The sequence below is a fragment of the Anopheles ziemanni genome, chromosome 2, assembly GCF_943734765.1.
Source record: "Anopheles ziemanni chromosome 2, idAnoZiCoDA_A2_x.2, whole genome shotgun sequence".
Lineage (NCBI taxonomy): Eukaryota > Metazoa > Arthropoda > Insecta > Diptera > Culicidae > Anopheles > Anopheles ziemanni.
The window spans coordinates 3746157-3761756 of NC_080705.1; the positions used below are offsets into that span (position 1 = coordinate 3746157).

At 46.9% G+C, this 15600-nt stretch overlaps 2 protein-coding genes across 2 annotated transcripts; one reads left to right on the forward strand and one right to left on the reverse strand.

Moving 5' to 3' along the window:
- The first annotated feature begins 683 nt into the window (after positions 1–683).
- On the forward strand, positions 684–10645 carry LOC131283087 (uncharacterized). Its single transcript, XM_058312651.1, has 8 exons — positions 684–1037; positions 1650–2817; positions 2881–5524; positions 5607–5782; positions 5976–6056; positions 6198–6323; positions 6397–10241; positions 10330–10645. Coding segments are annotated over exons 1-8 (8358 nt in total). The 5' UTR covers positions 684–1035.
- Positions 10646–12102: 1457 nt separating this feature from the next.
- LOC131282436 (glutathione S-transferase D7-like) lies at positions 12103–13792 on the reverse strand. Its single transcript, XM_058311905.1, has 2 exons — positions 13703–13792; positions 12103–12669 (listed from the first exon to the last, which is right to left on the reverse strand). Exons 1-2 carry the CDS (start codon positions 13790–13792, stop codon positions 12103–12105), a joined length of 657 nt encoding a protein of 218 aa, XP_058167888.1.
- Positions 13793–15600: the final 1808 nt, after the last annotated feature.

The following is a 15600-nucleotide window of genomic DNA, read 5'->3' on the forward strand; positions in this document are numbered from 1 at the left end:
CACACGAAAAACAATTAACTCTTCGTTTGGCCATTCTTTTCGACGACTTCTCTAATGAAATCATCGTAATCGGCTTCCTTACGACGCTGCACGTAACACTAATGGTTTGTTTATTCTTTCTGATGCAGGCAGTTTCACCTGCCAATAAAACCGACTGAAAAGTAGTGTTGGGAGATCAGATCCGGATAGGACTCATGGACTCAATCCCTAGTCAGTTTGAGCCAGGTTTGATTCTAATAATGATGATAATTTGATTTAATCATGATAATTTCATTCCCAAATTTGGTTTCTTGTGATCCGCATCTGTTCTCGGGCACTTGTAGCACAAGGGATTTTAATCATTAGCAGAAACGATCCCAAGTCAGATCCGGCTCGGTCGGATCTCCGTTGGGATTTACTCACCACTAGCAGAAGGAACTCTCAACAGTGTTTTGTGGAGAAAGAAGAAGATTTCTGCGGGTAGAATCGTCTGAGTAGAGGTGCAGAAAAAGTCAAACGATTGGTATTCTCCATCTTTAGCTTTCCTTACTTACATATTTGGTGATCGCAGTTAAAATAACCCCGATGCACCCGTCGGACGGTGATATGATGCGTATGTGCAGTCGTGGCTAGGGCAGTAGATATACCGCAAATGGTCATTCTCCCGCAATTTTGTAAATAGCTAGCATCGCGCCCACACTGTAGTGCAGTGAAAAGTATTTGTCCATCACGAAAAGCCCGCGGCGGGATGATTGCCTGAATCGTGTGTGATTCCACGAAGCGGGTGTGAGTGAGGCTGCCGTGCGGATGTGCTACATTTAGTGGCAAAATATAGTGTTACGAGCGTGTCGCGTTTATTCCGGTCATTCAAGATTTGCATAGTTTCGGAAAATACCCATGCCAACTACCGATGGGTGGACAAGATGTACAGTTGCGATGCACAATCGGGTCGTCGCTGGAAACGAGTTCTAGCGCTACGTTGTGATTTGTGAACTAATCGGTTAAGTGTCTTTTAATGGGTGGCCAAGCGAAATTTATATGTGAAATAATAACAAAATGTAAGCTAATATTTATGAACCCCAGCTCTATTCATACTGTCTCTCTCAAGCCCGTTGCCTGCCTGCGGTGGCAGTGAGCAATTTTCAGAAGCGAAGCAGATGCTGTCACCTTCGTCGGCACAAACAGCGCAGCACAGGCAGCGCGTTCTTTGTTTTTGTTTTGTGTTGCATCTCTTTCGCACACGTAGCCGGGGGGAGCGGATATTTAGTCTAAAAGAAAAGAAGAAACACGTCCAAGTGAGCCTTGCACAGTTGTGGTGGTCTGGTTTAATCGTAACCGCTCTTCCTATTACGGTGAAAGTTTCTGATACTGGAAATGTAAACAAACTACTCGCAAAAAGAATACTGCAGCCAGTTTTTGCACAGTTCAAACATTAGCGCTATTTCATGCTTGTAAACCATCCAACTAGTGGAAGTTGCACACATTTGAAAGGGTTTCGGCACATAGAAACACCGTTTAATTGTAAGCAAATATCACAGCTTACAAGCTGGACGGTATATCGTCATAGAAGCTCGATCACAGTAGGCGTTAACACCGCGCTCAACGACTTGATAAAGAGGCATTTTAAAATCTGTTACGGGGAAGTATAGCATTCAATTCGTTCATTACAGGGCTTCTACTGTGCATGAACCGGACCTATTCAATGATGTCGAAATAATGGAAATCAGCGAGTTTAATACGGAGAACGACGACAACTACGTTTCTGTGGAGCTATTATCGGAAAACGAGGAGGAGGAGGTATCACTCAGCGCTGGCGCTCAACACGAAATCAACGAAACGCAAAGTAACCCGAATCCGCCCCAACCGGAAGAGGATCGATATGCGATGCCGTCGGAATCCCATCATCAATTCCTTTCCGATCATCAATACCTCGTTGGCACCAGTATGCATCACATCGCACCCCCCGAGGGTGCGAGGGATCAAATTTCGATGCCGCGTAGTGAAAGATTCACCGTCTCCTACGATATGGACATCAGGACGCAGGATTTGTTCAACAAGGAAAGCCAGTCCGGCGGCGCAAGCCACTTGGAAGGAGGCAAAAATGGAGAAGAATTAAACAACAACATCGCTATGGAAGACGCTGATTATAGGATTTGCAAAATCGAGATTGAAGATCCCATATTCCAAGAGTCAAACTACGAGTATCTAGATTGCGTAGCGCACGAAGAAATTATGGCGGATGATGATGGTGCAGTGCATGAAAGCGATGAAGATGATGGAGACACGATTGTCAAAGGACTCATTAACGGAATGTCCCAGGTGGAAACCGATGAGATGAGCCCAGCGGATTATGACCATTCTTACACTTCGTTTGGCGATAATAACGCCTCCCGGAATGGAGATCGCCGATCGCCATGTACTGAGACGGATCAGGTAGAACTGGTACAGCTTCATACAAAGGGTGATGAACAAACTCGTCGAACATCTTCAGACGAAATACGAAGCGAGACGGACAGTTTATCGGTTATTCTATCGACAAATTGTTCGGAACGTTTAGAAAACGATGGTGGTATTGCTTCGTCGGTTGATTCTCTGGAAACTGTGAACGAACATGTTTCGATGGCAACGGTTGTTGAAAATGGCACTGAGAACGGTAGTGCAGATACCGATTGCGTTGCTTCACGCACAAATGAGCCAGTTGATGACGCGCTGGATCAGCTGCTACGACTTGGCGATCACTTCGCCAAACAGTGTGAACAGTGGTTGGAAAAAAATTCAGTAAATGATAAAAATCAAGACCCAGCCAAGATGACACGCTTGCAATCAATGTTGGAAACGGTAAGCTCATTTCGGGGGAACTTTCGAACCATTTTTGATAATTTTCATGTCTGTTGTTTTTAGATTAATTGCCAATACACGCGAACAATGTCAACCCGGTTACACAAGTCAGCAAATGGCGCCGCAGGGGAGTGTCGAAAAGCAGAAATCGCCATACAAACGGACCATTCCTTCTCCGAACGGAAGTTGAATGCCAAGTACAGGAAGAAAATGTTGGCATCGTCTGGTGAAAACAGCTCGCTGTCCGAGAGTGAAGAATCGTCTCATATGATGAGTGATTTCATGCGACGCAGACAAATGCGAAGTGCCAAAGACAACCAAAAAAAATCTCGCGATAGCGATGCCGAGGGAAGGCGTTGTAGGAAACAAATCTACACGGATAGCTCCTCGGAATCGGATGCTGCGGTCGCTAAAGGGCGAGAAGGTAATCGCGTGGAAGCCGACGATGGTGATCTTTCGCAGGAGGGCCTGAGCGATGTGGACGATATCATGCTCAACTTCCAAGAAATCTTGCCGGCGGCAGAAGATATCGTGCAGGATTATCTGGAAAAGGCGGATCTAAAAAAGCAAGAGAAAAAATTGTCAACCATGACCGAAGCTGAGTTGGAACAGTACAACGAAGATCAAGAAGATAAAGAGATTGAGCGGCTGTGCAATATCAGCTACCTGGCGGTGGGCAGAAGCACAACAGCTGTTGTTCCCACTTCGGCTAGTTCCAACAAGGCGAAGGCTAAGGAATTGCAGCCGAAAAAGCAAAAAGAACTGAGCACCATGGATGACTTTTTGAAAGAAGAGAGCAGCGATGCCACTGCTCAAATTCAAGGTTCGGACAATTCCGATATTAGTGATAAGGAAGAAACGGATACGGAGGAACAATTTCTTCAAAAAATTAATGATAACATGAAGCATCAGCTTCTGAATCAGTCTAGTTCCAGCAGCTATAGTGTTAGTAGCGATGACGATGAAGATGTTAAACGCAAGGATCTTTCCCGGGACAGTAATGAGGATTCGGATGATTCAAACGATTCTATTATGGACAGTTTCTTGAAGCAATATGACGCAAGAAGTAGCGAGCGAAAGGATTGGACAAAAAAATACAGACCAACGGAAGGGGAGAGCGAGGAAATGGACAAAATTAAAAATGGAGACACAACAGAAGCAAGTTTACCCGAGAGCCAGGATGAAGAAAAGGCGAAAGACGGAAAGGAAACCAATTCGGTCGATAAAATATTGGTCGATAGTTCAATCGAGAAAGAAGATGCAAAAACACCCTTCGAAAGGGCGAGCAAAGTAGAACTTGCTGACCCCAAAGATAGAGTTCTCTTCAGTCGAAAAGTATTTGAAGATGGGGATGATAAGTTGCACAGTGAAAGTAAACCCGCGGTTAAACGTGTCAAAGTGAAACGACGCAAGAAACTGGGCAATTTGGACAACTCCGATTCGGATTTGGGTCGAGAGACATCAAGTGCCGATTCCGACCTCGAGCTACTGAACGACTCTCCGATGAGCCGAAAAAGGAAACGCAACCCATCTGCTACTGAAGAACCGTTCGACTTCAACGAACCGCTGTTGTCGAACTCAAACACTCGAAAAGAATCACAATCCAACAGTGGTTCCAGGAAGGAACAACCGGCAAGTCAAACTACCGCTGCGAAGACTGCAAACACCACCACCACTATCACCACCGTAGCGTCACCTTCGGCAACGGGTGAGTCGTCTACGTCCACGAAACAAAAATCGTCAACAAAGGACGACCAGGATTGTATCAGCTTAAGCTCGGAAAGCGACGCCGACACGGAGGTTGTTCCGGGCGACCTGGAAGATACCGGAAGGGGGGCTCCACTGGAGGCGAAGCGTAAAATTCGGGCCATGCTCACCAACGATGAGCTGGCGGAGGAAACGAAAAAGGCACAAAAAGAGGAGGAAGGTCGCGTCTCGAGGCTGAAGAAAAAGCATGAACAATTGAAAAAGTTCTTGCAAACTTTCCGTCCCCGCGATGGCGAGAGTGAACTCGTCCTCGACTACGATTCGGGCCGTAGCGAAGCAATTTGCGTGCATCCGGACATCGTGAAGCTCCTGAAGCCGCACCAGATCGAAGGGATCAAGTTTATGTATGACAATACGTACGGATCGGTCGAAGCGCTTCCGAAGCATCCGGGTTCCGGGTGTATTTTGGCGCACTGCATGGGCCTGGGGAAGACGCTTCAAATGATTGCCCTCCTGCATACTGTGATGCGCTACCAGCAGCTACTAACGAGACGCGTGCTGGTCATCTGTCCGAAGAGCACCGTCATGAATTGGAAGGAGGAAATCATCCGTTGGCAGGGCACGATCAGGACGGGCCACCAGATGCGGGTGTTTTGTTTTGGAGACGTGTGCACTCAGGACGATAAAATTTCCGTGCTGAAGAAGTGGTTCTCCTGCTCGGCACCCAACTGCGGGGTGATGCTCATCGGGTACGAAGCGTTCCGCGCGCTGATTAACTACGAGCGCCGGAAACGGCCGGTGGAGCTGCCACGGAGCAGCAGCAGCAAGCTCGAGCGGATCAAGGAGTATCTGCTGAACCCGGGTGCCGATTTGGTCATCTGCGACGAGGGGCACCAGATCAAAAACAAACGATCGGCGATCAGCGAGGCTGTCTCGAAAATCAAAACGAAGCGCCGCATCATGCTTACCGGAACGCCCATTCAGAACAATCTGAAAGAATGTATGTTAATGCATGGTTTCTCGTGGGCGATTTAAAAGTTGCTATTTTGTAACGATTGTTTTACACTTCTCTCTTACTGTAGATTACTGTATGGTCAACTTCATCAAACCATCTTTCCTGGGCAGCGATAAAGAGTTCAGTAACCTTTACGCAAACCCCATCAAGAATGGTCAGTGTAAGGACTCCGATCAGCGTGCAATAAAAATAATGAAACAACGGTCGTACGTGTTGCATAACAAATTATCAAAATTTGTGCAGGTACAGTAATAACATCTTTCCCCTCTTTCCTATTTGCTTCTAGCCTTTATTCACTTCATGTTTCCTGGACTTTCATTGCAACTTTGCGATTTTTTTTAACTTCTAAAGAATCCTTCCTGGCTAGTTTCTTCGTTTGTCATCGTCGATCGACTGTGCTAAAACTATCTCTTTATCTAATTTCCTTTTTTCGCAGCGAAAAGAAGCGGCGGTGCTTAAGGAATTCCTTCCGGAAAAGTATGAGTATGTTCTGTTCGTTCCACTGACGCCGGTTCAAGTAAGTTCTGCCGCATCGTGTAGGCAGAGGGAAAAGCATGCGGAAAAACGGGTTCTTCGCAGTTGCAAAATATTACGAACGGAAATAGATTTTATCCTGCGCTCTGTCTGTATTTGTGTTTTTGTTTGTTTTTCTCCGTAGGAAAAAATGTACGAAGTATTTCTTCAAATGAACGAATACACGTCGAGCAGCACCGACATTGTCGGAGGCGAACCGGGAAAGACGAAAAAATTCAAACTTATCGCTGATTACACGTCGCTGAGAAAAGTAATTATTTTCTTTCCAACCAAAGTTTCCATTCCTGCTGCTACATTTCTGTCGCTTGCGTACACTTCCACAGATTTGGACACATCCCAAGGTGCTGGAAAAGGCCTGGGAGACGGCAATACTGGAGAAAAATCGTAGAGAAAACGCCCGGAAAACGTCCACACCCGACACGGACGACGATTCGCCGGACGATAAGAATGACATCGCCAGCGGGCAGCTCTCGGTGACGAATGATTGGTGGCGCCAGTACCTGCAGGTGGCCGACCTGGAGTCGCTGTTCCCGAGCAACAAGCTGTGGATCATGTTCGAGATACTGAAGCAGTGTAACGAGCGCGGGGAAAAGTGTTTGATATTTTCCGCGTTCGTCGCGGTGCTGAATGTGGTGGAGCACTTTATGGCGAAAATTCACCAGCAAGCGAGTGACCCGCAACAGTCGGAAGCGTTTGCGTACAGCGTGTTCAAGGGCCCGTGGGAGGCGGGCAAGGACTACTACCGGCTGGATGGGAAAACGCACAAGACCTACCGACACAAGATGATAACCTCGTTCAACGACCCGCGGAACACGCGCACGAAGTGCTTCCTCATTTCGGCGAAGGCCGGCGGGCAGGGCATCAATCTGACCGGCGCAAACCGGGTGATCATCTTGGACACGTCCTGGAATCCGTCCAACGACCAGCAAAACATCTTTCGCATCTTTCGGCTCGGACAGAAGCGGAAGTGCTACGTCTACCGGTTGCTCGCGATGGGCACGATGGAGGAAAAGGTGTACTCCCGGTCGGTGACGAAGCAGGCGCTCAGCTTCCGGGTGGTGGACGAGCAGCAGATCGACCGCCACTACAGCTATGGCGAATTGGCGGAGCTGTACACGCTGACGAAGGTGTCGGAGATGACGCGCGAAACTCCCATCCTACCGGCGGACGACGTGCTGGCGCTCCTGTTACGCCTGTTTCCGAATAAAATTTTCAAGTACCACGAGCACGACTCGCTACTTGAAAACAAGCCGGAGCAGGACCTGAGCGAGGAGGAAAAGAAGGAAGCTTGGGCGGCGTACGAACGAGAAATTCAAACGAACGAGAACCGATCGCTGATGTCCGCGTGGGGCAGTATGTCACAGGGTACCGGTGCCATGGGATGGCAACCACCGTTCAGGATGATGGACTATTATAATAACTTGGCCGCCATGCAAGCGGGACCGTCGATGATCGGTGGCACTTCCGGTGGAGATTTATACCGGACGGAATACTCCTTCACACGAGCGATGTACAATGCGTACGCACAACAGCAGCAGTATTCGTTGCTTAACGACTCGCCGTATCAGTCGATACTTTCGAAATCTCCGTACGGCGCCTATTCCGGTGCTTTAGACTTTGGTGCTTCCGCTTTGCTAAACGGTCAACCTGGTTCCTCTGGCTCGATGGGACCGTTTGGTGGAGGAGGAAAACCGTACGATCCTTCTATCCTTTTCCAGTATGGTGCTGGTGGAGGTAGCGGCGGCAGCAGTACCAACATGCCACCGGCAATGGGTTCGAGCCAGAGTTCACTTCCCCCCCTTCCGTCCACCTCGCCGCTAGCCGCCGCCGGATACAACGGAGCGAACAGTTCCGCCGCTCATTTGCACGCTCTGAAGCAGATGAGTGAATACAACGCCCTGAATTCGGTGCTACACAACCCGGCCCAACCGTCGTCGACGTCTATGGGACCTACGATCTCCAGCATAGCGTCACTAGCGGGGGGTCATAAACCGAGTGGGCTACCAACCAGTAGTATTAGTAGTTCCGTTAGTACCAACGGTAGTAGTACTGCTAACGTGCTTAGTATGCTTAACGAGCAAACCAAGCTGCTGGCTGCCGCGTCAGGGTCTGCTTCGTTTGCCTCGGCCGGCTTGTCTAGTCCTTTTTCGCCTCGAAACGTGCCACTGCTACCGCCCACAATCGAGTCGTCGATGCGGAGCTTTATGGGAACGGCACAACCGAAGGTGCAACCGACGAAAACTTCATCGTCGTCGTCGTCGTCGTCTTTGCCTAAAACACAGCCTACTATGGTGTCACAACATGCCACGAACAGCAGCAGTAACACAGTAATCACCAGTTCCCCGAGCACGGCACGAAGTACACCCGGGTTAAGCAGTGTGATAACAACGGCTATAAGCAGTACACCCAAAATTACCTCCGTTACATCGATGGCCCCACGTGCAATGAATTTGGATCTACCAAATAATAGACTTCCGCTAGATGTGCTGGCGAGTAAAACTGTCCCCGATAGTAGGAGCAACAAGAACACCCCGACACCAGTTTCGGTTCTCCCTCCATCGACAACGATTAGTTTAGGACCGGCGCCGGTTAAGAAGACCATTGCACCAGCGCCAGCACGGACTAGCAGCAGTCCCACCATCATCCCGAGTGATGATGATGACAATGAGGAAGACGTTACGAATAAAATTGCGCAACCACATGTTATTGTGCGTAATGTTAACACGCCAACAACCAACGGAAGTGGAGCGACGAGTGGAGGGGACAGTAGTAGCAAGTCGAAGAAGGAGTTGGAAAACCGTGCCACAGCTGGTGGTAACATCGGGATCGTGTATAGCAATCCCAAAACGCAACCCTCCAAGCCGCCATCCATCGGCATAAAGGATGTGTTGAAAAACGCAAAATCCCTGACTAATTTGACGCAACCGCAACAACAGCAATCGAAACTGTCACCCTCTCCGTTGTTGCGGATTACGAAGACTGGTTCGCAAACGCCAACTCCACCACCGATCATACCGACGCCCGAAAATAGACCGTTCCAAAAGTTTGTGCGTGCAAACAGCGCTACGGCCATCACGGGTAACGGGTCAAACCAACAGCAGCCGCAGCAGCAGCAGTCGACTATGGTGAAAACTGTATTGGACAAGGCAAAACGTCAGTCCCCGTTGCCAAGAAAGCTGCTCCCGTCTACATTGAAGCCTGTACAGCAACCAACCCAAATCGCTAAGGCCGTTGCCTCGGCACCGGTTCGTAACGCAGTGACAACTGGTCAGCAGCAGAAAACGGTGCTCCCCAAACCGGGCTCATCGCCAACCGTCGCCACCACCGGTGGTCAGGTTTTGAAAACTCCTACCGTTGCATCAACGGCGTCCACGGCATACCGAGGACAAACAGCACCATCCACGGTTACGACTCTCACCAAGGCTGCCCCAGCGGGATTTATCACCATTACTAAACCACAGCTGTCGACGACCGTTGTCACTCGTCCGGCTGGTCCGTCCGTCGCAGGAAGTGTTGCTGCAAGCAACAAACCATTGCAAAAATACGTGGTAAATGCTAACCAACTCACGAGAAAGGCATCTCCGGTGCAAATGCCCATTGGAAAAGCATCCCCGGGTGGGACCGGTTCAATTTCTGCTGCTTCAGGATTACCGAAAACCACCGTCATCAACCCTGCCAACAGAACAGCACGAAACCTAACGGCACTGGCTGCGGCGAACAACGCGAGTAACAATGCCCTGAACCGATTAGCCACCGCATCACCGTCAATGACTGTGAGTCGGGTGGCGATTAATAAACCTACAGGAGGTAGAGCTACAAACGCCCCGGGCGCATCCGTTCCTTCGATGCATGTTTCGAAGGTACCTGAAATGAGCATGACGGTGATTCACAGCAATGTCAGAAAACCGCCGGCGGTGGCGCCGACGACCGCGGCGAGTAATATCATTACCGTTACCAAGCAGAAGCCAGCCATCGTAGGTAGCATTGGTATTAACAGCAACCGCACAAGTGACGGTGGAATGACTATCACCAAAGCGACTGCCTCGCCTACTATACGGCAGATTTTGCCCTCTCATATAACGGTTAAAAATACCTCGACAGCATCGTCAGCGACGTCCGTAAACGCAGCTGCCTCTGGTGCAGTGCTAGAAAACAACGGAAAACCAAGGTATGCCCTGCCCAGGTGTCTTTGATACCCAATAATGGTACAATTGTTAGTAATCATTCTTAACTAACATTCATTATGCTTTCTTCAGCACGACGGCCAATGTTGTGACGGCATCGTCTGCGGGAGCTCCAGCGAGACCACTTGTTTCGATGGTGGTCCGGGCAGCACCACAACCTACGACTACTTCCACGTTACCGGTGGGACAGTTTCAATCGGCCGTGAAGAACAACGTGTACATTCGTAAACGCAAAAACGAAACCATCCTTCCGGCGGATGTAGGTGTGAAGGCAAAACAACAAGGGCCAATTTTAGTTAACGATGTACGACCAGAAGTCATCGTTCCAGCGAAGCGAGCCAAAATGGACGAGGTATATGATGCGATGGAACTTTTACCGATTTATTAGAACTTACCATTCGCTTATACTTTTTTTCGGTGTATAGTCTCGGGGTGTGAGCCAGGTGGCAACATTCGTTGGGCCAAACCGTCTCGGCGGTGCTGCTACAATTACGGCAAAGACCACACTAACCAAGGATGGCGTTAAAGGTAGGTTAAACCAAAGAAGTTGGTTTTGGGTAACGGTATGTTGTTCCATGGGACGTAAAATAACAAATGGTTGTAATATTACAGGTGTGGTTCCGGAAGTGGTAGAACTGGAATAAAACTATCTGGCGAAAGCAATTTAGTAAACAAATGGACTGAAAATAATTTGCATTGGATGGAAATGCACGCCCAGGATCAGCAAAACTTTTAAATTAATTAATCTATTACTTTAAGAAGAAAACTGTATTGAACGGTTTATAACGCAAACAATCTTGGTTTCATACCATAGGTAACCAACAAACAAAAAATAGTTTATCTTTTTAATTAGCTTAGAGAATATGTTTTCGGTTGACGTGCTTCCTTATTTATGTTGCCTATTTATTTCACGGCTCAGTTGGTAAAACGGAGCTCCCTTTTGTTACCTTTTTGTTTAATTTTCAATTAATTGGAGTATCAAATACAGCAGGATCTCTCGTCCCGTTGCTAAATACAGGACAACCCCCACATCGTCTCATGCTAGTACTTTAACAGAGTAATAAAATACATTCTACGGCACAAGACTACGATTGTCAAAAAGGAGTGAAATTTCCAGTTTTTAAAAAGCGGTTAGAGTTTCGGAACGTGTGCGGTACGTGGAAAGGAAATGGAAGTATTATTATCTTCAACACTTAAAGGACTAAGCTGGCAATTCAATCCTAGCTCTACCATCGGTTGTGCGTGTGACGAAAAAGAAGGTGAAGATTTCGCAGCTTCGTTTAGCAATTAAACAACTATGGGTATAACATATGGGAAACGTGTAGTTCATAAGTCAGTCTCACCCCCCTCTGTAATGTATGAGTAATGGAAGGTGATGTCGTATGATTGCTATTGGCACCATACAGGGACCGTGGGAAGTTGAAATGGCTCAAGGATAGGGAGGAAACATACTTTAATGCGATATAAACAATCGTTCTGGGCGCGGGGGTGGGAAAATAGGTGTTTGTGTACGTTTATTAGACTTTCAATGGTAACACATTGTGTACATACTTTGTGGTTTTGAGTTGTGAAATGAATTTGAAAGCAATTTAAATAAATGTAAATCTCTTTTAAACGATACACTCTAGTGCGCTTTGTTAAGTAATTTATTTTGAACAAATAGTGCAAAAGAATAATTAGTGACTAGGAAAGTTGGGCGTGTTATCTTTTAGTGCAATAGATTGCTGTATTTCGGAGAAAGTGTACGACAAAGGAGTAGTGTATAGAAATCCACTCTGGTGAGTAAGAATGTTGTCGTTCGTTAACATTAACTGACTCCATTTACTAAATGACTTCTTTCATCCATTAGTACGGTTCTTCCAGCTTCGATTTAATGGCAGTGCCGAGAAAGATGGCTCCTTCATTATTCTCCTCGAATCCCGGCAACATCTGGCACCGCTCGTACCATCCGTTGATGTTCGGGAATGTCCCGAATCCGACCCCCATCTCCTTCAACGAAGCAACGTTTGCCAGCAGGCACAAGTCGGCCACGGAACACTCATCTCCGGCGGCCCAATCGCACCCGTCCAGATAGGTTTCCAGCTTCGCCAGCGCCTGGTGTGTCGTGTCCTTCTTCTCCTGCGAGATAACCGTCTCCCCGGAACGCAGCACGGATGATACGATGTTGCGTAGGGCTGCAAAAAGGGTGCCCGAGTCGTACTGCAGGCGCTGGTTGATGAGGCCACGCCGCTTCGGATCGTTCGGGTACATTGAACAGCCCGGCTTGTACTGTTCGGCCAGGTACGTCACAATCGCTTTCGACTCCCACAGCACGAAGTCCTCGTCCACCAGCGTCGGCACGGTATGCTCCGGGTTGATGGCAAGGAACTCTTCGGCATGCTGCTCGCCGGCGAAAAGATTCACAATTTTCACCTACACAAACCCGGGAGGGAGGGGAGAGACAGGAAATGAATGGTTCGCAATGTACGGCATCCACACTCCTTCTCCAGGGATTTACTAAACGTTATCCTTTGCCAACCTCATTGTCATAGCTCAGTCGATCTTATCTAACCTTCAGCCGTGCAACTGATGAAGGTAAATATGTCCGTTTAATGCCAGTAATAACGATTTCCCCTAACAATGCCTAACCTAGTTCAAATCACCAGCGCGCCAACACGCAAAGTTTGTTTTACCCTTAAAAATCAATACGTTGCTTCCTCCGGGTTATTAGTGGTCAACCATCTTTTTTTAACGACGCCAATCGTTGTCTTTGTGTTGGGTTTATGAATAAATTAGAATATTCTGAATTGAGTCCAAGAAACACGTTTCGCCTTAGAAAAGTTGGAACATTAGTAAACGCTACGCGGCAAGTAATGATGACTCATTGATATTTTAGCAAAGTGCCAGTGCAAGTGATCGTATGCATGCACTTCGCATACAATGTCTTGTTTTAAAGCTATTATTAGACCATGAAGTGTATAGCGAACAACTCTGATGCCGTAGAAGATTCTAGTTTCAATTAGTGTGTGAGAACTTTTATGCTAATTAACCATCTGTATCCGAAGTCCGTGAGAACCTCCACAATCGTTTGATCATAAGATCATATGAAAATGAAATGCTTTTTACAAAGTAAAGGAAGATAGGTTTCATAAAATAGATAACGGTTTACAATTTTTAGCATGCCCCTAACGTTGTTCTAGAATATTTTCTTAAAGCAATACAAAAGATATTTTGACTGTACAAATTTACACACGAAGATATTAATATTTCCTCCTAGTACCTTTTTTTTGAAATCTGAAGCAACATGTATTATTACAAGAACACCAAAGAGTAAAAGGTAGTTTCCTTATGTACGGTCTTAAAAACTTTTTGAAAATTTAAATTTCAAGTATATTAGAATCACTACATCACGATGGTTGTTACTGCAACAATATTAAAAATTTTGTTCAACATCCTATCGTCTTACCTCAACGTCCAGCTCCAAATTCCGAAGAACCAACAAAGCCGAGCGCGAAGGTGGTGAAGCCGGAAAGTGATACAGTACCAGTGGGGCCATCTCGTTGCGGTTCCTTAGTGGCTTCGGTAGTAAGCAAAACTCAACTATGAACTCTATCCTGATCGTCCTTGGTTCACGTCCCAATCGCTGGAACTTCCTTCACCAACTGGTCAGAACGACGCGAGGTAGTAATGGTTTTGAATGTCCATTGTCGAAAGGACGAAACATTTTTCCCGAAGCCTGGAATCCCGATCGTGATGTCACAGACCACGAACTAGTTCGGTTCGAGTTTCATGATTTTTTAATGCTTGGGAAACGGCTGCCCCATGCACAACTGAGCCGGTACATGTGTGGTTTCGGAAACAGGTTCAACATTGGAGGTAATTTTAAATTGAAAACAAATTTGGTTTGTAACTGAAACCGTAACCTGCTCACACATCAATCAACTGCTTCATTTTTTCTCTAACGCCACACTACCACTTTTAAATCTTGTACGATTTGGAGTCGAAGCGAGGCAAGTCGTTGAAGAGTAGATCAATCTTCAACCTTTATCAATCGGCGACACTTGACGAACGAAAGCTAAAAGATGACTGAAGATGACAAAATGGAGGAAAGCGACAATCAGTGAAGAGAGGTGGAGCAGAGGAATTGAAGCAACCACTAATCACCTAACGGAACCCGTCCCAACTGGTTCGAGAAGTAGCGCTCTGGATAAGATACCGGTACTCCCTTTGCTGTCACCGTAAATGCAAGCAAACGGGCACGTGGCCAGGAATGGAAATAGCCTGTTCCTCGGCTCGAATGCTAAACGGGACGAGTCATCATCTTTGCAAGATTTAATTGGATCGTAAATGGTCCATCTCGTGCCTCGGGTATCACCGGCATCATCTTCGCTGCCCGTTGCAGGGCAAAGAGTATGTGGTGGCAGATGAAGGTGGAGAGCTTTAGTTGGGTGGTAGCGAAGGTCAACCGTTGTGAACGGGCCAGCTGTGCTTTCGCAAATGAGCGCCTACACGCGCACGCCATAGTCAGCAGAACGATCGTGACACACGAATATCGTCATCATGCGGGACGCGTACAAGTGGCTAATAAAAAAAAACCGGGGGGCCACAAGCCGAGACTCTAGTTAGCATCATTATTCACGAGCAAACATACCTCCCCTCTCGGGTTGAGGGCAAAATGGCTCTTCCGCCGATGTCATAATTTTTGTCGCAGTAGGCGGCTGTAGTGGAAGAAAGGTGTTACCTACCTTTTTCCACGAGTTTACACAACTCATAAGCATCACTATCGTACCAACACTTTTCCCAAGCCGACTTGGATTGCTTGGACTCTGTCCTGTCTTATTATTCTGCGTATAACATGTTTACCTAACCGATCATCCCCTTTCCCTATTGGGTAGTAGACTTTGTGGAACCAACGATCGACAAGACGATCGAAATTCAATTTTAACACCAAACACTCCTTTCTCACCTCAACCTCTTTTTTCTCAGCCATATTGGAGACGGCGAACTACCGGTTTTTTTTTGTTCAGTGTTTTTTTACTTTATTTTTATTAGTGTAAAATGCTAACAGTTATGTTTTGCCGCTATATACTTTTACGTACTCTTGTCGCTGCTCCGATTTGTTCTCTTGTTTTTTTGTATGCATATTTTTTGTTTAGCCATCAACCATTTATTTATCTTGTCACATTCATAGTTCTTCTCCGACCGTAACTAATTTATTTGCTTTTGCACAACTTAGTTCTTTTAATGATTTTGTTTTCGCACCCATCATCATCTTGCCTCTCTTGAACTTGAATCAATCAACCCGATCGCGTTTAAGGCAAACTATATATAGATATTTACCTCTCCGCAATCGCACGTGTTTTG